At 39.2% G+C, this 24,854-nt stretch overlaps 1 protein-coding gene and 1 long non-coding RNA gene across 2 annotated transcripts in view; one reads left to right on the top strand and one right to left on the bottom strand.

The window, feature by feature from the left end:
• LOC131198465 (uncharacterized) overlaps nucleotides 1-18,117 on the bottom strand; it is a 62,676-nt gene extending 44,559 nt beyond the window's left edge. The window contains exon 1 of the long non-coding RNA XR_009155091.1: nucleotides 17,830-18,117. This is a non-coding gene — a long non-coding RNA (uncharacterized LOC131198465). The remainder of the gene's footprint in view (nucleotides 1-17,829) is intronic.
• LOC131198463 (potassium voltage-gated channel subfamily C member 1-like) overlaps nucleotides 1-20,847 on the top strand; it is a 49,335-nt gene extending 28,488 nt beyond the window's left edge. The window contains exon 4 of the mRNA XM_058183134.1: nucleotides 20,726-20,847. Coding sequence (XP_058039117.1) covers nucleotides 20,726-20,847 — 122 coding nt within the window. The remainder of the gene's footprint in view (nucleotides 1-20,725) is intronic.
• The last annotated feature ends 4,007 nt before the right edge of the window (nucleotides 20,848-24,854 follow it).

Below are 24,854 nucleotides of genomic sequence, written 5' to 3'. Positions count from 1 at the left end.
ACAGTATGTATTGTTCAAGGGACAGCAATATCTAGTATTACCTTTCTCAACCTGGTGCTTCCAGATTTGTTGGACCATAATCCAGAATACGCATTGTCTAAACTGATTGGGAATTCTGAAAGCTATAGTCCAGTCTATCTAGATCAGTCTTTCCCAGATTGAAAAAACCTGCCACAGTACCTCCTGCCAGAAGACAATCCGTGAACATAGCTGATTTTGAGCAGTTGAGATTTTGGGGAGAAGCTGGATTCTCTACCAGCATCACCAGTCCATTCTTTTCAAAACTCTGTTATATTATGTGCACACTTCCCCAGCTTCATTACCTCACACCGTCCCAAACAAAATTATGTTTCCCTTATCAGCTTTTGCTTTTTCATCAGTATCACCCACCCTACGACATTTTCTCCCCATAGTATCATTCTGTCTCATAATAATTGGCTGCAGTTGCTCTTCAGGTGTTTCAGGTTGTTCTTTTAAGGGATGTTACATCAAATGACAACTAGTTATTTTACAGGGGTTTATTGGAAGGACATGGAAATGACTATAAAGTGTTTGAAATTATTTCCCATTCTCCAAATTTGTATAGAGAGAGAAAAAGTAAAGCTTGGGCTTAACTGACTTGCTTCAAATTCCTGCAACATTTTCATCTGAAACAGAAATAATAAGTCTCTAATCAGAGATCTTGTAATGAAAGATTTTCCCCCATTGTAAACCTTGGGTTGGTTTTAGACTAGTGTTTCTCAGCCTTGGCCACTTTAAGATGGATGGCCTTCAACTCCCAGAATTCCTCAGCCAGCCTTAGCCTTAGCTGACTGAGGAATTCTGGGATTTCAAGTCCACCCATCTTAAAGTTGCCAAGGCTGAGAAACACTGTTTTAGACTATAAAGTTAATTAAAGACCTACTGGCCTAAGTGAAGAACCGCTAGCCTAAGGTTCCCCAAAATGATAATTATCAACCCACAGGGGCTGAGGGGAACATCCAAGGGGTTGATGTTTTTGTTGCTGGGAAAGACTGAACGCCAAAGGAGAAGGGGATAGCAGAGGATGAGATGGTTAGAAAGTGTCATCCACACAATAAACATGAATTTGGGCAAACTCCAGGAGGCAGTATGGAGAATGCGGGAAGCAGGCATGCTATGGTCTATGGGCCACAAAGAGTTGGACACAACTTAACAACTGAACAACAACAACAAATATTTATTAAATCATTCCCATATAATAAATGTTTGTGGGGAGTGTCAATGAAGAATCTGAAGCTTCATGAAGACATTGATAAGCTGGCATTTGGCAGCTCTTGTATTAGTCAGCCATAGCTGACTGTTTTGTAAAACAAATAAATTTCCATGTAAAAGAGAATCATGTTCCTTCCACTCAGCTTGCTTGCAAGTAATCCTCGATTTACAACTTAATTTAATGGATGTTACAACCACACTGAAAAAAGTGACTTATCGCCAGTTCTCACACTGATGACCATTGCAGCATCCAATAGTCACATAATCAAACTTTGGGTTCTTAGCAATCAACATGTATTTATAATGGTTGTAGTGTCCTGAGGTCCTGGGACTGTCTGCAACTTTTGGAGGGAGCTTCTGACAACCAAAGTCAATGGGGTAAGCTAGATAATAACTGCATGATTCATTTAACAGCCATAGCAAAAAAGGTTGTAAAGTGGGGCACAACACACTTAGCAACTGCCTTGCTTAGCAATGGAAATTTTGGGCTTAATTGTGATTGTAAGTCAAGGACTACTTGTGTTCTGCCCTTTCCTATTCAAAAACCTGCAGACTCCAAATCTCTTGAGTTTACAAATTCAGTATTGATATTATTGGATAGGAAATTGCTACCAATACCCATACAATGCTTCTTTCTCAATTCCTCCCTCTCCGTTTTCTTCAAAGAGTTCCCCTGTCAAATCTTCTATTGTTTTTTAGACACAGGTGAGTCTCAAGAGAGATGTGTCAGGAGATTCCAGACTGCTAATTTACGGTCAGGAAGCTGCACCCTTAGTGCTTATCCAGGAACTGTGTATCATGCTGGGAAAGCAACTTGGACCTTTATAACAAGAAGGCTGAAAACTGAAATCTCACATCTTTTAGGATTAGGGTTACAATATCTGGCTTGCAAAATGCTGGCTAGACATTACATGGTAACAGACTCTATGCTGCCATCTAGGCATCATCCAAAGTTTTACAGTCTCTGCAGTACAGGTAGTCGTCAACTTATGATCACAATCAGAATCAGAACCGCTGTTGCTAAGCAAGGTGTTAAGTGGGTCATGCCTGAGTTTGCAACCTTTTCTGCCATGGTTGTTAAATGAATGATGCACTTGTTAAATCTGGCTTCCTACATTGACTATGCTTGTCAAAACTGTCTGGAGTGGTCACAAATGGCAGTCACATGAGCCAGGGACGCTGTAAAGATCATTAAATATATGCCAGTTGCCAAGCACCCAAATTTGGATCACATGACTGGGGATATTGCAATGATTGTAAATGCAATTGTAAGTCACTTTTTTTAGTGCTGTTGTAACTTTGAACAGTCGCTAAACCAATGGACAAAGAAAATGTCTATGGAGATTTTTAGTCATACAGGTCATGGTTGTCCCAAAAGTTCTTTTTTTTTCAGGAGGCAACTGGACTTTCTGTTTTTTCTTTGAAGACGTTTCGCTTCTCATCCAAGAAGCTCATCCAGAGCTGAAGAAGCTTCTTGGATTAGAAGCAAAACGTCTTGAATGAAAAAACAGAAAATCCAGTTGCCTCTTGAAAAAGCACCTTTGGGACAATGGACAACGACTACATGTATTCAAGAGTGACTTCCAAATCAGGGTTTATTGATCAATCATCAAAAATTTTCATAATCTTTATTAATTCTATTATTCTATTCAAAAATTTCCAGTCCATGTTGGATTTTTTTAAAACACTCATGCTAACTGCATGACCAAATAACTGGTTATGAAAATATTAGGTTGCTGCTGTTGTTAACTCTGATAATTAATGATACATCTGAAATTAATATTGCTAGAAAAGTCATTGGTCATTTTTATGGAACTTTGCATCAACTCTTTGCAGTCCTTCATTCTGCATTAGGTAAGACTTGACTGTAATTGTGTTCATCTCTCTATGTGAAAAAGAATAAGAGACTGTGATCCCTCTAGTCCAGAAGTCATCATCAGTATGTTTGTGTGCTGTGTAAATTCTGGTCTAGCATCTGTCAGAAACTGATCTTAGCAGCAGGCAAACTTTCAAACAGAGACAAGGTTGCCCCTGTCACAGCAGGCAAACAGGAGGTGACAGCAAATGAAAGCTTACGAGGACTTTAATTCCACTAAGGAAGTGAGAGCTTTCATGGTATTGCATAGTAGAAAAGACCAGCCAGCAATTGGCAAGGAAGAAGCACAGAAGTGGAACAATCATCACAAAGTTCAAATTCTGACAACTGCCTTTCTATTCCAGAGATGCAGACTTTGACCCAGGATTAAGTAGATTACAAAATATTTTCATTGGCCTTATTTCTGTTGTCATAAGGGTAGGCAGACTTTTAAGTTCATCGAGTGGAATGGAGTCCTCCAGATAATCAAAGGGTCAATCAAACCAGTTTTCAATGAATGAGTCAGTTAAAACAGAAACAAAAGTTCTGAAGGCAGAAAGACAATTCCCTTTGATTTTAGGTGGGATGTGCATATCCAATACAACTGCACAGGATTCAGAGAGCCTCTTCTTCCTGATGGAATGTAGTCTGATAGTCAAATCAATATTGATGAGTAAATCTAACCACTGTATTTTATGAGCCCAACATCCAGCTAAAAAGGAGTATTGGAAATAATTTAACATTTAAAACAATAGAATTGCTCTATCTGCCTATCTATCTATTGTATTTATTTTATAAATATCTACTGTATTTATTTATCTCTATCTATCTGTATTTATCACTTTCTATCTATCATCTATCTACTGTATTGATATCTCTTTTTAGCTCTCTATCAACTACAACTATCTTCATATCTCTATCACTATCTATCTTCCATACTACTGTTTAATTGGAAGTTGGACTCATAATGCACTGGTTGGATGTACTCTTTAATACTGGTTTGTATTAAATTTGCCACCCTGTTGAAAAAAAGTCTGGATAAGCATGAAAAAAGTGAAGCAGTTATTGAAATACTATTCAGTATCCACAGGATAGACCTAAATTCATAACAAAACACCTTTAAGGCCAAAGTCTGTTCAGTATACACTATGGAAGAGGTTGCATGTTTAAATAGATGGGGTACTTTCTAAGCATATATATTGCTAGTGAAGATGAAACAAAGGGTATTTCAATTTATCAGAGAGTTCTTTATGCAGCCATGCTGGTTTCTTTTGAGAGCTGTTATTTTTCTTTTTCATTGGTATTGGGTAGACTGGGCTTTTATAATCTCATTTTTCAAAATTTCCCAAGCTTCTTGAGTTGTTTTCCCCTTGAGGATACTCATCCATGGAATCCTTCCCAAGCTCTAAGTTTATTGAAATTAGCTCTCTTAAAGTCAAAGACTCTAGCTTGACTTTTTTCTATTGCTTGTGCTTGCATAATGTTGAATTACAATATTGCATGATCACTTCCCCCCAAAGTTCCTGTAGCTTCAACACCTTCTATCATTTCATTTCTGTTAATGAAAATTAAGTCCAATATGGCTGATCCCCTAGTTCCTTTCTCTATTTCTTGGGAGATAAAGTTTGTGCTAGGTTATCAGTAACTTGTTTGATCTTGCACTTGAGAGTTTGTCTCCCAATTGATGTTAGGATAGTTAAATCCCCCATTACTACTGTGATGTGCTCCCTACATATCTTAGCTAACTGACTAACAGTGGGCAAAAATGTTACTGCTCCCGTGCATTGGCTAATTGCTCCAAATGTGCTCCAAATGTATGCAGATTAAACCTTGTGAGGAGAATAAAGTATTGTTCAGATGCTGGTTTTTATTAATTGAAGTACAAAATCTAATTTGACCCTGGACAGGCTACTAGCTACTGCACCACTGGCTTGTGTTGATTAAATGCATTTAATGAAGTTGGCTGGTAGCCTTCCAACTTCTTGTAATCAAGAAACCTTCGCACCAACGTGGCTTCCATGTTTGCTGTACATTTGCCCCAAACTCAGCTGCAATGATTCCATGAGTATTTATGTCTCATGGGTTCCTCTTTCCCAAGAACCATCCTGATTTGTGGCTAGTCACCATGTGGGAGTTGGATAGCCATATAAATTTGATCAATTGATAAACGAACAAATAAGTAGTTCTACTCAATGAACACTGATGCTATTAATGGCTATGAAGGAGTCCGTAAGTTATTGCTTGTGGTATGCATTCCCTGTGTTGACATTTTTTCAGAGGCTGCCTTCTTCCCTAGAAGAGATATTTATGCATTGCACTAGTGGTAAATATATATTGTCGCCAGTGAACATGAATATAAATAATTTGCTGTATGTGGCATTATGTAAATAAGGAGTGTCCAATCTTGGCAACTTTAAAACCTGGGGACTTCAACTCACAGAATTCCCCAGCCAGCCATGATGTCTAAGGAATTCTAGGAACTGAAGTCCAGAAGTCATAAAGTTGCCAAGGTTGGATATCCCCGATGTAAACAGTGAGGCATGGTAGCCTATTACTATCCAGTGTTGTCTCCTCGATTTGGAACCTTTTTTCACTCCAGACATCATCTGTCTGGAGCCTCTTTATAGACTAAAATCAGGTGGAGCAGAAGCAAAGTGCAATCAAAATTGAGGGGGAGGGGGACTTTGAGGGCTCTTCCTTTCTCAATCTATTTCTCTTCTGCCTCATAAGGGAGGGCTCAGGAAACAAAAATATTGTAACTTTTACCAGAGATCCTATACCTATCCAAGTAGAACATAAATACTGTTATAGCTTCTCCATAGAGTCATTGGCAAAATCCAGTATTTTCATCAAAATGACTAAAGTAGCACCATACTTCTGTAGTACCAGAGGAGCCCTTAACGCATATAGCCACACACATACAGTTCAAATGGAAGTCTAGATTGATGAGTTGCTTTCAGTGAACAATATTTCTTAGATCTGCAGGGACAGGTACAGTAACCCTCGACTTGCAACCTTTCATTTAGTACCTTTATAATAACGGTACTGAGCAAAGAGGCTCACCATCAGTACTTGCACTTACAACCATCATGACATGTCCATGTTCACATGTTCAAAATTTAGGCATTTGGCAACCAGCATATACTGTATTTTTCGCTCCATAAGACACACTTTTTTTCCTTTGGGTGGAAATGTCTGTGACTCTTATGGAGCAAATATGAGTGACAGGCAACAGCGGTGAATGGTGGCAGCGATTCCCACCATCTGGAACAGCTGATCGGTGGTATTCCAGGAGGTCAATCCAACCACAGATCAGATCAGCTCAAAGCACAGATCAGACAAGCTCAGGGAGTACTGAGGACCTTGCAATGATTTGCTTAATACCTATGGCAAAAATGGTTGCAAAATTAGGCATAACTCATGTAACAATTGCCTTGCTTAGCAACAGAAATTCTGGTGCCAATTGTGGTCATGTCAAGGACAACCTGTAAATTGCTTTTGGAAGATTTATCCCACAATTTTGATATTTTCACTGAAGAGCTTCTGAGCAGCTTCCAAAGAAACCAGCAAAGCTGGGAACGTAGTTTGGGTAATATGAAGAAGGCTGAAATTTTTTTAGCAAACTAAAATAAATGGTGCAATTAGGTAAGTGTAGGGAACCAGGCTTGCTTCTAAAGTTTTTAGTTTCTTCTCTTAAATTTTAATCTACATGGAAATGTGTTTTAAATCAGCCCCAGGCATTTGCCTATGCTCTTCAGAGCAAATAAAAGCATGTACAGCTGAGGGAAAAATTATTAATTTTCCTATTTGTACATGTGCATATTTTAAAACACATTGGAAATAAGGTCAACTGTTGTTTGACAAAACATAACCATAAAATCTTATTTCAATTCAAGGAGCTATTCCTGAAAAAGGTGACTAGACAATAAGAAAAGGTATCTGAGCATAAGAGAGTACACTTTAAATAACACTGAAGAAACTGCCTGTACTACATTTTTAAGATTAACAAACATGATTTCAAAAATAGGGGAATTCAGACTGATTTCAGTTGTAGCCCAATTTAGAAATTAAGTACTCTGTGGATCTTAATCCAAAATAAAATGAGAAGTAGATCATGATTGATTTGCATATGGTGATTAATCCACATATGCGCAAAAGAAAATTCCATATTGCTTAGCACCAAGAGCATGCAGACAAAATTTAGATATAGCTTAAGGCAAGGGCTGATAGGTTAAATCTTATATTAGGGGATGGGAGGCTATTTGGATTTTCATTTCTTTAAAAATGTTTAAAGGTTTAATTTTTCACCAGCCAGATTGACTTTTTAGAAACCACCAAAAGTCAAGGACACAGTCTGTATTTATATATTTATTTCTTTGCTTGCTTGCTTTTTTAAAAAAATTATCTATTTCACGGTATTTGTAGCCTGCCCCAAGCTGCAGACTCTGTCCAGAGTGCCACAAAGAAAAAACATAAAATAAAAATTAAAAGAGAGATCCCTCCTCCTCTCCCCCAGATAGCTACATTAAACATTAAAAAGCATGGTTAAAAGCATAGTAGGGTGGTTTTCTTTAACAGCTTTATAAAATGTTGGGAGGGAAGGCAGAGATACCCCCAGTTTTGGCCTATCAAAACTATCATCTACCCATCCTCGAAAGTGGCCAAGATAGCATTAAAAAACTGCCCACATTATTTTTATAATTTTTCTTTTTACCAGCATCATAAAGAATAGTTTTGGTTGAACAGTAGCAGCTATGTCAAGATAAGCTCTATTATTCTAGGGCAGCATTTCTCAATTTCAGTGACATTACGATGTGTGGCCTTCAATTCCCAGAATTCCCTAGCAAGCCATTAATAGAAAGTTTTCCAGTTCATTCAGATAAATGAAGATTTAGACCCAAGCAAGTGAGGGTGAACTGCTGCCTCAGAGATTAGTGTGGCATGATCTGCAACCTATCTGATAAATTGTAAACAGCAATAGATAAAAGATGTTGAGATCATTTTAGACTTCATTAAAAATTTTAAAGGAATAGATTTATTGGACAAAATTAAGAAATTCAAGCACCATCAAGCAGTCATGTTCCTATTAAAATCACAATACTCTATTATATTTAAAAGGAATGCTTAGCATAATTTAAATTCAAACTTTCATGAAACTTCCTCCAAACTTTGCCTGTTTGATATTCTCAGAAAGAAAGAAAATACTAATGATAATTTGATATTGGAACCCCTGGGAGTCCAGAAGATAGAGAAAATGGATTTCTGGATAGAAAAATAATATTTTTCTTTTAAATATTATATATTCATTTCTTCCATAGGCAGCAAAGAAAAATCATGAGCCACTTAATGATGTTATCCTTATGATACCCAAATATTGCCCCTGTAGCCTTTTTAGAGCCAAGAATGGATTTGAATTCAGATCCCTCTGAATCAAAGCTAGCATTCCTAACCATAGCATTATTCCATTTAAACAGGAGGGAAGGAAAGATTAAAAATTAAAATTAATGGAGAAAATAATAACAGCTTTCTCCGACCTGGCACTTTCCAGATTTTTTTGGGACAGCAACTTCCAAATTTTCCAGCTAAGAGTTTTGTTAGAGACCTTGAAAATTCAGGAGGGCTGTCAGGTTAAAAAGGATTGCTGTAATATGATAGAACAGGTGAGACAAGCAACAGGCTGGGAGCAGAGCAGGTAAGCGGGTAGGTCGTTTTCTACAGCCATGCCTCCCTTGACTTCATCACATGCTCATTTTCAGTGCCGCCTCCTCCTCACACCACCTCTGTCTGTTTTTCCCACCCCTGACCCCCTTTTCATCTCCATCCATTGCTCCTATCCCTACCCCTCCCTTTATTCCACTGCCCACCAAATCTGGGCCCCACAGGCGCCCGCCGCCTGCCACCGACAGCATTTGACTCCTCTGCCACCTCCTGGTACCTGCATGACTACAATGCCAACGCAGCTCCTTGGAAGCATGAGTAGAAGGCCTGGAAAGCAGGGAATTGGTGAGTAGGCTTTCCCCATTGCTCTCCATCCCCTTGACTCACACTTTTAGTTTGGTCTACTTGCACTTTGTAATCCCCTCCAAAAGAACATTTGACATCAACTCTGAAGTTTTCTCCTCCTCCACCTCCTCCTCCTCCTCCTCCTCCTCCTCCTCCAACTCAGGTTCTTGATTTAGGCTTTTGTGGTGGTAGAATAACAGCAAAAACGGGCCATAAGAACTGCATTGTCGGGAGGGAAGTCATTTGAGGAGAAACAAAAAGCAACAGCAGGCTAGCCTAGATCGTCCTGCTTGAACACTGTTTTTCATTTCTTTGTTGGTTTTCTTTTTGCAAAAGGTTTTGGCATTTGAAAGCATTACAAATGTAATCACCTCTTTCTATAGGTATTCCTCGACTTACGACCACAATTCAGTGTACAATTCTATTGCTAAGTGAGGCAGTTGTAAAGTGCATTCTGCTGATTTTACAACCGTTTTTGCCACCGTTGCTAAATGAATCACTGCAGTTTTAAGGGAATCGTGTAATTGTTAAACAAATTTGGCCCCCCACATTGACTTTGCTTGTTGGAAGCTGGCTGGGAAGGTTACAAATGGTGATCACATGACCCCAGAACAGTACAACTGATGTAAATACATACTGGTTGCCATGCATCCAAATTTTGATCATATGACCATAGAGATGTTGCAATGGTAACAAGTGTTCACACTTGTGAAAATCAAGTGTTCACACTTGTGAAAATCGCCCATAAATCACTTTTTTCAGTGCTGCTATAACTTTCAATGATCACTAAACAAATGGTTGTAAGTCAAGGACTAGCTGTAGTCTAATACAATGCTATCAGCTTATCAACTCACTGGCATCTCATTCTGTTTCATGTTTTAGCCAGCCTTTGGATGTTCCCCTCTGTGAATTAAAACAGGACAGAATCATATTCCTTTTTTTAGCACAGTAGACCACATATAACATTAAATCTTAGAGTAATTTTATGGGTCACAGAACTTTACGTAAGGTATCTCATAAGTCATTAGTAAAACCTTCTACTTAGTGCAATACAGTAGTGCAATACCTTCAATACAGTAGTTATGATTTCAGGGGGTTGCAATGAGTTAATTTGAGGGATAATTTAAAAATAACTGAAGTAGGGGCCTATGAGAACTGGATTGCAAAGCTCTGCAGAGGATGGCAGCAAAGAGATGCAGTACAGAAAATCTATTTCTTGCTTCCCTCTGGTGGTTGAATAGGGGATTGATTGTTTGATTGATTGATTGAACCCATATCTGCTATCCTTACAGAAGATTTCAAGAACTCTAATACAGGTAGTCATTGACTTACGATCACAATTAAGTCCAAAATTTATTGACAGTTGTTAAGTGAATTTTGCCCCATTTTACGTCCTTTCTTGTCACAATAGTTAAGTGAATTACTGCAGTTGGCAAGTTAGTAACCTAGTTGTTAAGGCAATCTGGCTTCCCCATTGACTTTGCTTGTCAGAAAGTTGCAAAGGGCAATCACATGACCTTGGGACACAGCCTCGGTCATAAGTATGAACCATCTAAATTTTGATAACAGGATTTTGGAGCTGCTGCAACTGTGAAAAACAGTAATAAATCATTTTTTTTCATTGTAACGTTGAATGGTCACTAAATGAACTGTTGTAAGTTGAGGACTACCTGTAGATTGAACCAATTTTTTTAAAATTTTCCATGTATACTGCCTAATTACAAGACTAATTATTATTCTTATATAATCCTGTAGCCTTTTTCCCTCAAAGGCCATTTTCTAGATCATTGACCCTGTTGCCCCCTAGCAATGCTAATTAAAAATACGCTGCTACAGTATTGGACATGGAATTTCCATTCAGCTGCAATGGCCGAAGGCTATTAAAATGTTGCTTCTGTGAGTAGGTTATTCTTTATCCTCATTAAAGCCATTTAAATTGGAAATGATCATCTTTTGTACCACTAATAGCCTCGTGTTATCTCTGTCAACCTATTTATGACTATAAAAATAGTTCTCCTGAATGAGAGACCTTCTAGTATTATAGGAAAGAGGAAAAACCTTTGTGTAATCACTCTACTGTATGCCATTCTCATTTTACAATTTTTAATTTCAGAATTACCTGCTTGTTCAGGTGAAGGACTCCAAGAGGTTTTTTTTTCCTGGACTAATCATTTTTGTACATTCTATAGAATCTGTAGCATAAATGTCCATTTAACAAGTTTATTATTTCTTTTAAGAAATTATATGCTGTACTTCACTGAGCTGTAATACATTTTGGGCTATGTTAGACTGACAACTTATAACAGACCCTTTTTATCTCAAACCTTTTTACATGCCAAATAAAGGTTAAATTGTATTTGGAAAGCTTTCGGAGAAAAATCCACTGAAAGCATTTTCTATTAATTAGCTGTGTTTCTCAGACTTGGCAACTTTCAGACAGGTGGACTCCAATTCCCAGAATTCCCTATCCAAGACAAAGTTGCCAAGTCTCAGAAACAATGAATTAGTTACACTAGTTCTGTTGGAATATTAACAGGGAATAGCATCAGGACAACCTTGTTTGAGCTTGGAAGTCAAGAAGGGTCTGCTGTGGTCAGGACCAGAGCAGGGATGTCAAACTCAAGGCCCAGGGGCTGGATCTACGGGGTGCTTAGATCTGGTCCGTGGGGCCACCAACCTGCGGTGTCTCTGCCAGCTCCGTTTTTGCTGGCAGAGGGTTGCAGGAGCCAATCACAGCCAAAAATGGAGTTTGTGACGGCCATGGGTGGCCCTCCCAAGTTTCTTTTTCACTGGCAAAGGGTTGCAGGAAGCTGTTGCAGCTGAAAATGGAGTTTGGGAGCCTGTTTTCACTGGCAGAGCACTTGGATCACCACAGGTGCCCCCAACATGAGTGACGTTCTGCTGGCCACACCTACACTGACCCCCCAAAGTCAAACACAATCCTGACGTGGCCGTCAGTGAAATTGAGTTTGACACCCCTGGACTAGAGAAAACTCAGGAGCTTCCAAAATCTTTTATTGGAAAAAGTTACTGATCCAAAAATGGTGTCCAAGTAAGAAGGGCAAGACAATAACTTTGCCCATCAATAGTTAAGATGTAGGATGGATACACAGAATACTTGACAAACTCTTTTTCTTTTACAGTAAATCAGGACCTGTTCGGTGCTGAATTGATAACTGGCATATTCATTACTATGGAAGACAAGCTCATTGGTTTTATTCAGGCAGAAAGGGTATATTACACGTATCCATTTATCACTGTAAGGGATTGTGCTGGGGTGTCTACAGGGAAGTGGTGAAAAAATAGCCAAGATGGCAGCCACAACAATGGGTTTGAAATCCTGTCTCCTTTTTTACCTAGGATCAAGACACCACAAAGTTTGAGAAACCTCACAGTACAAGTAGTCCTCGACTTACAACAGTTCCTTTAGTGATCGTTCGAAGTTACAATGGTACTGAAAAAAGTGACTTATGACTGTTTTTCACACTTACAACCATTGCAACCATCCCCATGATTATGTGATCGAAATTCAGATGTTTAGCAACTGGTTCATATTTATGACAGTTGCCGTGTCCTGGAGTCATGTGATCACTTTTTGTAACCTTCTGACAATCAAAGTCAATGGGGAAGTTAGAGTCTCTTAACAACCATGTTACTAACTTAAAACTGTAGTGATTAACTGAACAACTGTTGCAAAAAAGGTTGTAAAATGGGGGGAGGGGTTCCCTTAACAAATATCTCACAACAGAAATTTTGGGATCAATTGTGGTCATAAGTCAAGGACTACCTGCAGTGATTTCCATGTGTGTATTTATACAGAGAGCAGTGTTTCTAACCTCAGCAAATATAAAATGTGTGGAACAGGCTGGGGAATTCTGGGAGTGAAACTCCGTACATCTTAAAGTTGCTGAACTTGAGAAACACTAATATAGAGCAGTATATGCAAATACCATGCAAACCAGCAGATTTTTAAATCCTCTTTTTAAGCATTGCTTTTCTATTATTGAAGTGATGCTATTTATACTGTCACTGCAAATCTCTGTCAAGAGCTTAGATCCACAGAAACAGGCAATGTGTTAGTATCAGGCAGTTCATTTAACTGCACCCCCATTTTATATAACTCTGGGACATGGGCACACATGTACCCACAGGTTACCAGCGGAAGTTTTCCCCTCTCCAATTTCTGAAAGACAAATCATAGCAAAAAATGTATCAGGCTATCTCTTCACTCTTGTCTTGTCTTCTCTTCTATGGTATAGATAAAATAACAATTAACTATTTCAGGTTAATCACAAGCCATAACATATCATGTTAGAACTTTCTTCTTACTTTTAAATTAAGTATAAGAGTTTATTTGTGTTTAACAGAAGACCCACAAAAAACCTCAAACCCAGTAAGGAAAACAACAAAGGAAAGTGATCAAGAATGAGAAGATGTGAACAAATTGTAAGAATGTCATTTTAGGCATGCCGTTAATTTCAATCTCAGAGCTCAAGGTAGTATATTCCATACATAGATTTCTCCAGCCAGTGGTGCTCCGGATATTTGAGGCCCTCCAGAGGATGGGTTGGGAATTACAGGAGTCAAAGTTCAGCACATGAAAAGGGTACCATGTTGGGGAAAAGCTTCTTTAGTAGGCATGCAGACAAAGTTGCAGCCCCCTTTTTGTTTTTTTACACTCAGGATTAAAATTTAAAAGAGACAGCAGCAAAGCTGGGCTGAGTCACTCAAAATTTTGCCGGTTTGAGTTGGGTGCCAATATCTTCATTTCTATTCTTCTCACCTATCATATGTATAAGCACAGACTCATACATACCTTCCTAATTCCCCCTCCTCCCCCGCTCCCATGTCCTATGTGCTTTGGCTTTATTTCATTATTATCTGTTTTCATTTTCAGGGCAAATATTGCGCCTGTCCATGGAAGAGAACGATGGGGAGCCCCACAGCCCTAGAACTGAGAGTTGGGATGTCAAACAGTATCTGCCCTTAAAGCACAGAGAGGGGAGAAAAAGAGAAGGCTTTAAAAAGCAGCGTTTTTCAAACCTGGCAACTTCAATTTTTGTTGTGTTGTGTGCACTTCAATTTTTAGAATTCCTCAGCCAGCCATGCTGGCTGGGGAAATTCTGGGAGTTGAAGTCCACATCTCTTAACATTAACAAGTTTGAAAAACACCCCTTTAAAGGGATGCCATTAGGGGAACAAACTGATGGACAATGGGGCTATGGGTACAGATTTGAAGTGAAATTGGGAGGAGCTGAATTGTTGAAGGGGTAAAAAAGCAGACAAGACAATCTGTGGCTTGACTGAGCCACAGAGTAACATCTCAACACTGTCCATCAAATGATAAAGGGTTCTTGTTTTTGGCAGAGATGGGGCTTCCCTCGTGTTCTTCCCAGGGGTGGGCTGCATCAATATTTGATTCCAATTAATGCCCCATTTCATACGTCTTGTAGGGTCTACCCTGTATTCTCGTAACGCCCCGACTGCGTGAGCCAGGTACGTATCTTGTGCCATATACCTCAGCCTGCTTATTTATACGCCTGGGGGTGAATGGGGGGCATTTTCCATTTTTCACAGGCAGCTGGTTAGAGATGTCTGGATGAAGCTGGGGCTTCATGCCAGCCTCTGGTTCAGGGGTTGGGTGGGGAAGGACAAGAATCCAAAACAATTCCATCAAGCAGCCTTTAGACTTCTTGTCATGGCTTAATTGCTTATGCCAATATTTGTAGCCCCACAGGATTGAAAAAATTAAGTCATGAAGATTCTGTGCATTAGATGCAATTCTTAGGGGATCCTAGCCTTGGTTGCACAATTTCGTTGCCTAGCAGTACCATAGTTCTCACTTTATGCCTTCCATTGGATCATATTCAAACAATGTTGTTCATCCAAATTCTTCGTACAATTCTTGCCATTCACACTTTTTAATTTCCTTGTGTGTGCAAATCAGTGCTCCTCTCTTTTTTCCATGTGCCTGTTGTTTTGCATATGTTTACCTAAGCATCACTGTTATGAGCATATGCAAAACCCAAATCATGGCCAAGGAAACAAATGAGTGGCTTGCCCTGGTTGCAAAATTGAATTCTGGGTGTAGACAACAGTGTGTGCAAAAACAGGTAAGTGTCAAATAGAGTGTCTAGTGAAATGTTTGGATATCGTTGCATGCCAAGGAAGCTTAGCTTCCCATTTGCACATTCAAAACTAGTGCTAATGGGACAGAAACAATGCAATGCATTTGCATGCATACCTGGTTTGAGCTGCAGGTGAACCTAAAGGGTAAGCGTGCAATCTGCTGCTTAGTTGCATTTAATTTAAAGAGTTGCACGTGAAAATAAACTGGATAGTTTCCTTGCTTCTTAAGTTTTGCTTCATTCAAGTAATTCTGGACAATTTTACAGAATTGTACAGTAAAAAGTAAGTTTACTTGGTGTGAACGAATCTTAGAATGTGCAAACTGTTCCTGTGTAAGTAAAAATGAACCAATGAGCACAGGAAATCTGCATTTTGCACGTGCTGTTATTCCTTTTGCTCCATGCTGCGTGTCAAAAAGGGTGAGCACATGCTGATTATATGCAAATCTCTCCTTCTGCACACAAAGGAGTGAATGTTTGCTTGCACAAGCTATCCTGCTTAGCATTTCCAGCCTGTATGATCAGGTATTTGTGTCTTTCTTTGTTCCCAGCTCTGATTACCGCCTGAGACTGGCTGGGCATGTGAACTCCAGCGCTCCCTGGAGGAGGTCAGCCTTGCTCTGCTTTCACTCCAAACTCACTTATTGCTTTTGGTGTGGGGTTGGGGGTTGCTGGTGAATAAGTAAGGAGGTCTTAGGACATGGTCCTCTGTCTTTAGTCAGGATCATTTTCTCTCTCCTGCTTAGGACTGAGTTGGGGCATCACACAAGATCTATTTGGATGTGTTTGCATGACCCCTCTAATTAACTTATTAAGTCAGTTGTGGAATCATAAAATAATCAAATTAGCTAGGTTAGCATATCATTGTTAAGCTAAATCATTGTGCCCTTGTTTCTGTTCATTGTGTCATGTGAACACACCATGTGTGTAGCAGGGCTGAGCCGCAGGCATCTCTAACACAGAATAACTCTTTTGCATGACGGTACAGGTAGTCCTCAACTTACAATCTTTCGTTCATAGTTATGATGGATTTAAAACAGATGTACTGATATCACCCTTGTACCACCCCTGCAGTAACAAGATTGCAGTTCAGAGACTTGGCAACTGACTCCCATTTATGACCAGCTGCAGCATCCTGTGGTCATGTGATTATGATTTGCAAGCTCTTTTGCCAAATCGCAGCAAAAACACCTTTTGAGGAAGCTGGATTACCTCAACAACTGTGTGATTCACTGAACAATTGTGTGATTTGTTTAATGACAGTGGTAATTGCTTAATAAGCAATGTCATAAAAATAATTCTAAAATCAGGTCCGGCTTGGCATACAACTGCAACGACTTAAATGGAGATGCCAGTCTCAATTATGGTCATAAGTCAAGGACTATCTGTACTGAGTTATGAGAGAAGAGAGAGAGAGAGAGTGAGTGAGTGTTGGGTTTCCACACACTAACAAATTGCGCCAAGTTTGTAATAGATTTAGTGCAATGTTCTGATCAGAAAGCTAATGCCTCACACTGACTGAATATGTAAAAGCATGATCATCTGGTAATAGGAGCATGCTTTGTAGAATGTCCCTGGGATGACATGTTATGATTTACTACCTGCATGCAAACATACAAAAGCATTACATATACCATGCCATATAGGTCTGCAAAGTGCACGCTGGTATATGGGATGGTATACTTTACATGTATATTGTACTATATTTTGAATCATCCAGTTCCAATTCACAACAGTCTGCAGTATGTGTTCTGAAGTGTGCAGATAGGCTATACAAGCAAAACAATGGATCTCCTGGTATTCATTTGTATTGGTCTAGATCAGCCTTCTACTATTTGGTGGTCTTCAAATATATAAGATTAAAACTTTCATAATTACCAGACAGCATGAGTAGTTTAGCTAAAGAATATCAGGTTGAAGTTGGATAGGTGGATGGATAGAATGGATGGATAGTCAGACCAATATCCAATAAACGTACATACTATACTATATTTTCATAATATACTGTATACACCTCAGAATCGCATCTGTGGGTTCTGCTATTGTTCTCCGCTACTTTCTTTTAATGGAAAGGAGTATAGAAGTGTTTTTAATAAATCAAATATTAAAAAATAAAACAAATTCCATGCATATTAACAGTACCAGGGTTTTTCAAACTGAATTCTTTTGAATTCGATGGGGTTCCCTGAGAAACTAAGAGGGGGGAAAAGCCTCAACTTGAATATATAAAGTTGCATAAATAAATTATATGCACAAACTTTATTTTTTTGGCAATGTTTGTCCCTAAAGTTTTGCCTTTTGATCAGGGATTCCAATGTTTAACAGGTTCTGCAGCCTGAAAAAAATTGAACTCCCACCCACCCTCAGTTATATGACTCAGCCAGGTTTAACCTGGAACATATATTTAAATTATGTTTCACATACCGTATTCCTTCATCAAATGGCATTTTAATTATATGCATTACATTAATATTATGAATATACATACTTACAATGGTTTGACCCTCACATGCACCATCTGGAATAAACCATTTAATACAGATCATGCTACCGAGAGTCTGTTGTAAGTTATAAACAAGGAATCATATAACCAACTGTGCACTTACTTACTTTTGGAAGAGCTCCAAAATTCACATTGAGAAAGGAGAGCAGGCCTCTCCACCTTTCAGCATCCTTAGGCCGCCTCACTCCATCCCAGAACCAACACCATTTTCAGAGCAGCTACAATGAATCATGGCCCTTTCCCAAGGTGATGAGCACAATGAAATGATCCTTCCAGATCATTTCTGGAAGAGGAGGTGTGTGGAGGTGTGTGGAGGAGAGGAGAGGAGGTGTGTGGAGACAAAGCTGTGAAGCCCTGTGGGGTAGGATGTGGGCCCCGTGGGGCCCAATGGGACGGCAAGCAAGGCAGGAGTTGGGAGAGGCCTTGAGAGGCCCAGCATAGGCGGCATGTGAGCTAGAAAGTACTGCATTGCAGGCCTGGGCTTGTGTTAAGCCTCCTAGGACTTCCCCTACAGTAAGATGGGAAGCCAATAAATTTTATAAATAAAAAATAAGTACATAATGACTTTCCTGTATGAGATACACAAAATACTTAAGTCATAACATATTCTAGTTCCATGCATTTCCTGAACAGGTATATTGTCATATGAAGCAAGTGTGGGTTCCATGGTTTTTTTCTGTATTGCACGATCGGCTGTGAGTTGTGTAGCAAGCATGTAAATGGTGACAGTGAGGATCTTCTACAGGGGGAAAACAGGTTTTTAGGAGGGGGGACAGAATGGAAAGTCATGGTGGGAATTGCTTTGGCAGCAAAATGGTTTTTCAGATTAAATTCCTCCTCCTCTATATAATCTGTGATGTGGTCCCTATAATTATCAGCTTTTCTTCCTTGAGGATAAATGCATTTTTGGAAACCTGCAAATTTTTTTCCCTTTATTTTTTTCTCCCTGCATTTTATCTATTCTGGAATGATTAGGGTTGGGAGGGAGTTATATAGATGCCAAACAGAATTATAAAGTTTAGCCAGTATAAATCAGTTGAATTAGGGAAAATCAGTGTCTGGGAGTATTTTTAATAGCTTTTTTTCCGGCATTCTACTTTTGGATGAAGATGGATCTTATTTGGGGGAACCATTCCCATCCGGAACAGTAACAACTCCATTCCAGAAGTGTCCAGAGGTAGGAAATAAAAAAAATCAAGATGGTAGCCAGAACTCTGTGATTGAAGCCCCATCTCTTTTTCACATATGCTGAGACAAACTTAAAAGGGGAAGGGCTTCAATTCACATGTTTGTGGCCACCATATTGATTTTTTGACAACACCCCCCCCCATCCCCCGGACACCTTTGATGGACCTCAAATTGATAAAACAAAGGAGAGGGCTTTGTATTCCTAAATTCTGCTTCTTCAGTCCTTTGTAAATAGGAAAAGCTAAGGGGGAATGATAACCTCTGCTGCTCATCCCTCTAACAATGCTGTGAGAGCCTGTAAGGCAGTCCTTTTCAAACTTGGCCATTTTAAGATGCATGAACTCCAACTCCCAGAATTCCCCAGCCAACAAGGAATTCTGGAAGTTGGAATCCACACATCTTGAAAACAAAGTTGAGAAACGCTACTATAGGGTGTAATTTCTGAAGTGCTGGACCACAGTCAGGAAAATCAGAACTAATAGTTTTCAATTCAGGTGGAGAGCATGGGGCAGCTCATTTCCAAATTTGCTCTCCTAGAGTTCTCCCCTTGATTGTAATGATAGCAGCCAGACAACCCAGGCCCAGTAGGATTCTCATACCCATACCACCTTCTTTGTTCTGCAAGGTCCGAGGGGTTGGAGGAGAGATTAATTTATGGTACTACTGGGAAGGAAGCAAGAATTCATTTGAAGCCCGGATGGAACAATACCTACCAGCCAGCCTGATCACTGATCACGGATCACTAGATAATTACAAATATTGTTTTGATTTAAATACTTATTACTTAAGGGTTTTTTGAATCAATTATTATACAGTTCAAAGTTGAGCTTTGTTATAGAATATGGCATGGGTTTGTCGTGGTTGGTGGGTTGAGATGCAGGCTAATGTCTAAAGTGAAGGAATCAGGGTATTTCTAGACAATATTTTCAGTGGGCAATTATTCTGTCTTATTCATAGCATTTTAAAGAAACAGAAATCCAGGTGATCCTGTTTTCTATAGGTAAATATCCACTTTAAAAAAAAACATTGAAAAAATAACGAAACAGAAGTTGGAATGGTTGCACTAATGTTTTTGACTGGCTTTAGTAGGTCACTCCACCGGAAATATCTTCAACCAGATTTAGCAGTTTTATACAGCTAGTTAGTGTATCTAGTGACCCCTGCTGATCTAGGAACTGCCCTATAGCTGTCTAAATAGTGGTATGGAAGTACTGAAACAGCACACAGTTTGGTTTTAGAAGGCCTCAATTCGCACAGCCATTGTTGAGAATTTCAGGGATGGAAATCCATGCACTAATAGTGTGCCAAAGGTGGGAATAGGCACTGGTATTCAGGGGTGATAAACCATAAATCGGCCTTCCTCAACAACCGCCTTCCAATTGTGTTGAGAATGCAGCTTCTAAAGTGTGCCAAATTGTGGGAAGACTGCTCTAAACCTCCACAAAGTGTGACTTAATATAAGTAAAAAGCTGTTTTAATTAAAACAAAATAAAATCAGAGTGCCCCAGTTTGGACCGTACAGCCAGCATCTCTGCAGCTGATGAAGAATTGGGAATGGAGGAGAAAAAGCTGCTGCTTCAGAAATCATGATTATGAAACCACAGATTTTTAAATGCAGCCAACATTGGGGTAAATGGAGCAGATCTGAATCAGTGTAAAGTTATCAGTGAAGCATAGCAGAAAGTAGCTTTTTCCCCTCTGTATACTATTGAGATTGCCTGACAGAGTGCCTTTAAGTCTTAACCGGACTTGTGTTTTGTTCATTCATTCACTTCTCTCATCTCTCTCTTTCCTTCCTGACAGCACTCCCCACAGGCTATGAGAAGTCCCACAGCCTGAACAGCATTGCTGGTCTACCTCCATCTCCAGCACCCCCTTCCTTTGGCTCACCTGGTTCCGTCCGACGTCCTCGCTCGCCCATTCCTTCCATACTCTAGAGACACACCAGGAATGCTTGGGGTTAGCTTGTATGTTTGTTTCTTTAAAAAAAAGAAGAAGGAAAAAGAAAAAGAAAAGGTAATGCCAAAAAATAGGGGGGCAGAGTTAAAGGCAAAGAAAACACTCTCTGCCAAATGCATTGGAACACACGAAATGCGGGAGACACCCATACAGGTGGTGTTGCACTAAATTTGCACTTTCTGGAGCATCCATGAGAATTCTGAGGCCTGAAGCCTTCGATCCCTGTAGCTTTGAATCAGGAGTACAGCTTAAGCATCTACTGTGGGAGGAAGGGTGAGGGATGGTTTGCTCTGAAAATCCAAACACTCAAAAAGCAGGAGAGGAGATGTGTCAAGGACAAACATTGCAGGAAAGAGCCCAAGGCCCTCCTGTCTGGATTCTCTGCATCCTTCCCTTCATCCACCTTACCAGACTGCACAGTATTTCTCTGACCCTGGCTTTGCAGTTTCTCTCTCTGTTTAATGCTCTTTCCCTTTTCATCATCTTACTCAGGACTTTAATGAGCCATAGAGCCTTCCTTCCTTCCTTTCCTTCTGTTTTGTGTCTCTCAGTCTGCACCTTGTTATCTACGTTCAGTTTCTCTGTTCTTCCTATCTATCTCTGAACTTTTCCCATAGAAAAATCTATCTCTCTGTTAAATCTTCCCTCACAAACAACATGTTTCCAGTCTTTCTATTCTCTCTCTCTCTTAACTTTCCTTATTTCCTTAATGAGCGGTTCTGGTTCTTTAAACACATGGACCCTTCACCATTCCTCTGAAGAAGGCCATCCACTCATCTGCCTTGGGTCTTCTGTTTTTCCTTGGAATTGTTCTTCTGTTCTGTGCATGGATCTTCCATCAATCACAAGCAATAAGGTCAGACTCTCCCTTCTGCCTGGATGCATGATAACGACTTTCCTATGATGTAGATAATCCAAGAATAACCAAGTTCCCACAGATGAAAGAGCTGAGGGTAAGCGCAGAGACCAGGATGGAGTCTGGGAGAAGGCAACTCCAGCATCTGACTAGATTTGAAGGAGAAGCTAGAGAACCATCCTCCTTCTTTTGCCTCTCTCTCCTTTCTTCTCTTTTGTTTGTCTCTTTTTCCACACACAGAAAAGGACAACGGAGCACTACTTGTTGAGGTGGGTGCTTTCACTGTGATTTTTTTTCCTGTTTCCGTCCAAAGTTGAGATGGGATGCTCTTTTGATCTGATTGCAAAAAAGAGAGAGAGAGAGAGAGTGGGGTAAACAAAGAGATATGAGAACAACAACCAAGAGAACGCAGGAAAAAGAAATCTATTTTTCAACTGAAAAAGAATAACCGCAGGATCAGAAAAATTATTGGCAACTGCAAGGGAAAGATATCTTCCCTATGTTTCTTCTGGAACAAGAAAATATAGGACATGTCACTGAGCACTTGAGTATGGGACACCTGGTTTTTTCAAAGCAATGATGCTGATACAGACAAAACAACAACATAAGGAATAGCACCACCGAGCTAAACTATTTAGAATCTGCATTTTCCAAGCCAGCATGTATTTGCATGTAATACTGTAAGCGACAATATTTAATGTTATATGCAAAAGCAAATGAAAAAAAAATGACAAAAAAGAACTACAAAAAGCAAAAAGAGATATATTTTCCTTCAGGACTTGCAATCCCCTGCAACAACAAACATCACCAAATTTAGCAAGTACCGCCTCCCCCTGACCTGTTTCCATCCTGCAAGGGGGTAAGAAGCACTGCACATTGTAGGAGGTGGATGTATCCTAAAGGGCTTTTTCCTTCCCTGGGCATGTATCATGGATGGCGATAAGATGCTGGCAGAGCGAGCCCTTTGTCCTAGAGCAAAATCCAAGAGCTTCTCGTTTGTTAAGAAAATGTTCATATGATTTGAAATAATGCAAGGGGGAAGAGTAGCTTATACTCATTGCTAATTCAGGTAGTAAATTCCAGTGGAAAAGACAGTGCGGGGCAGCAAGGCTGGCGTTATATTATGTGGACATTGAGGAAGTAGCTTGGCGGGAATATAAAAGGCAGGAATTTGGTCAAGCTGGGAATAAGACATTGAGAAATGCTGTACTACAATCCCATGTATATAAAGGCGTTACCTTTAGCTGATATATATTTTAGCACAGGAATTCTGTTTCATCAGAGTGGTGTAATACTCCAAGCGGTGTGTTCCTTTTGTAGATGTTATCTTATTGGAGGCTACCAATCTTCAGTGCCTCGGCTTCCATTCAAAACCTGTTTTCCTAGCAATTAATTGTAGGAGAAAAATTAAGCACCTCAATGTGGTTCAAAAATATACACAACCAGTCTGGTTACCTTTTTTTTTTTTAAATGAGTGATAAGATTTGCAGATTTGCACAGCTCAAGTTTTCCAATGAATGCACTTTTGAGGAATGCAAAATACCATGTTTTGCAAGATGCTCAGGACCGAAGAGGGAACTGTAAGCAGCATGTTAGTTTCTTGAAGTTTTTTAAAACAATTTCTTAAGTCTACCCATCCTGTGGGCATAGTTATGGAGTTGACTGTACCAACAACATATGTCACAGGCAGGTTGATTACTTTGGCAGCAAAATATATCTGGCATGTTATCAGAGTGTAAATTAAGTGGTGAGATTTGTAACTGGAACAACATGGATCATTCCATAGGCAGTCTAAAAAATGTAGCTTTCTAAGGCCAAATATCACAAGTAGCTGAAGCAATAGTTGTCCCACTATCATGTATTGTTCTCTTGCCTCTTGTTGGCAGGCTTTTCATTGACAGGCTACAGGCAACGAATGGCACAAACCAAGCTATTCTGTGAAATACAGTCAGTCAACAGTGATCCCACTGTTTATGTTATTGGTCCATGCAAAGTCTGTGAACATGACTAAATGCATCACACCATCTTTAGTATCTGAATGGCTTCTTAGCAAAGGGATAGCTATCTCCATTAAATAACCTTCTTTATGACCTTATGGTTACAATAACCAGCACCAGTAGCTACATATCATTACGCTAGGTGGCTGTTCAACTGTCGGAGAACTAATAAATTATCTGAAGGACCCTCTAGAAGCACTTCTAGTATAGACTTGCTTCTTTGTTTGGTTATATTGATGATCTGCCTTCTCTTCCATAGCCTTTCCAAACACCCTATGAAAGTGTGATGGTACAATTTGTAATATTCAGTAGTAAAAATAATTAAAGCATAAATTGCTTTTCTTTTTTGTTAGTTGTATTAAAAAAACATTGTTTAGCTTAGACCAGCATTTTTTTAAACTTGGCCATTTTTAAACTTGGCCATTTTAAGTTGTTTAAGATGCTAACTCTCTAGACAGCAAATCTAGGAGATAAAGTCCATATATAGTAAAGTTATCCAGTTTGAAAACACTAGCTTAGAAGACCATGGCTCTCTAAATTGCTTTTTCTCTCTAGCTAATGGCTACCACATATTAACAGATCAAAGGAACTAACATAGTGAACAGTTGAGATAAAAAAATACAGAACTCTCTGACATGCCATCAGATCAAAAGAATTCATGTTCTAGATCTATGTTAATATATCATTATTTCAACCTACACTTGAAAAGACCTTGTTTTCTTGAAATACTTGACCTAATGCCCAATCTACATCTGCACTTGTAAAAAAAAGTGCTAGTCTTCACTACTATAGTGGCAAATCTTTGAATGAAACAAGGATGATTAAAAAAACTAAAAGTGAAAGGAAGTGAGATTGAAATATTTATGGACAGAAAACAAATAGAGACAAAAAAAGTATTTAAATAATACTGTCTCTTCTTATATTCTTTTTTTCCTCTTTTTTATTGTTCCATAATACAAATTTTAAAATCTTTAATCTTCCTTCCTTCCTTTCTTCCTTCTGTCCTTCCTTCCTTCCTTCCTTCCTTCCTTCCTTCCTTCCTTCCTTCCTTCCTTTTTTTCTCTGAACTAGGAATTTCTAGTCTCTATGGGGCAAAAGTTCTTAAATTAGCATAAACAGATAAAAATAAAAG

This window comes from Ahaetulla prasina, chromosome 4, assembly GCF_028640845.1.
Source record: "Ahaetulla prasina isolate Xishuangbanna chromosome 4, ASM2864084v1, whole genome shotgun sequence".
NCBI lineage: Eukaryota > Metazoa > Chordata > Lepidosauria > Squamata > Colubridae > Ahaetulla > Ahaetulla prasina.
Note: the sequence above shows the minus strand (reverse complement) of the source record. Positions and strands in the feature narration are given on the sequence as shown.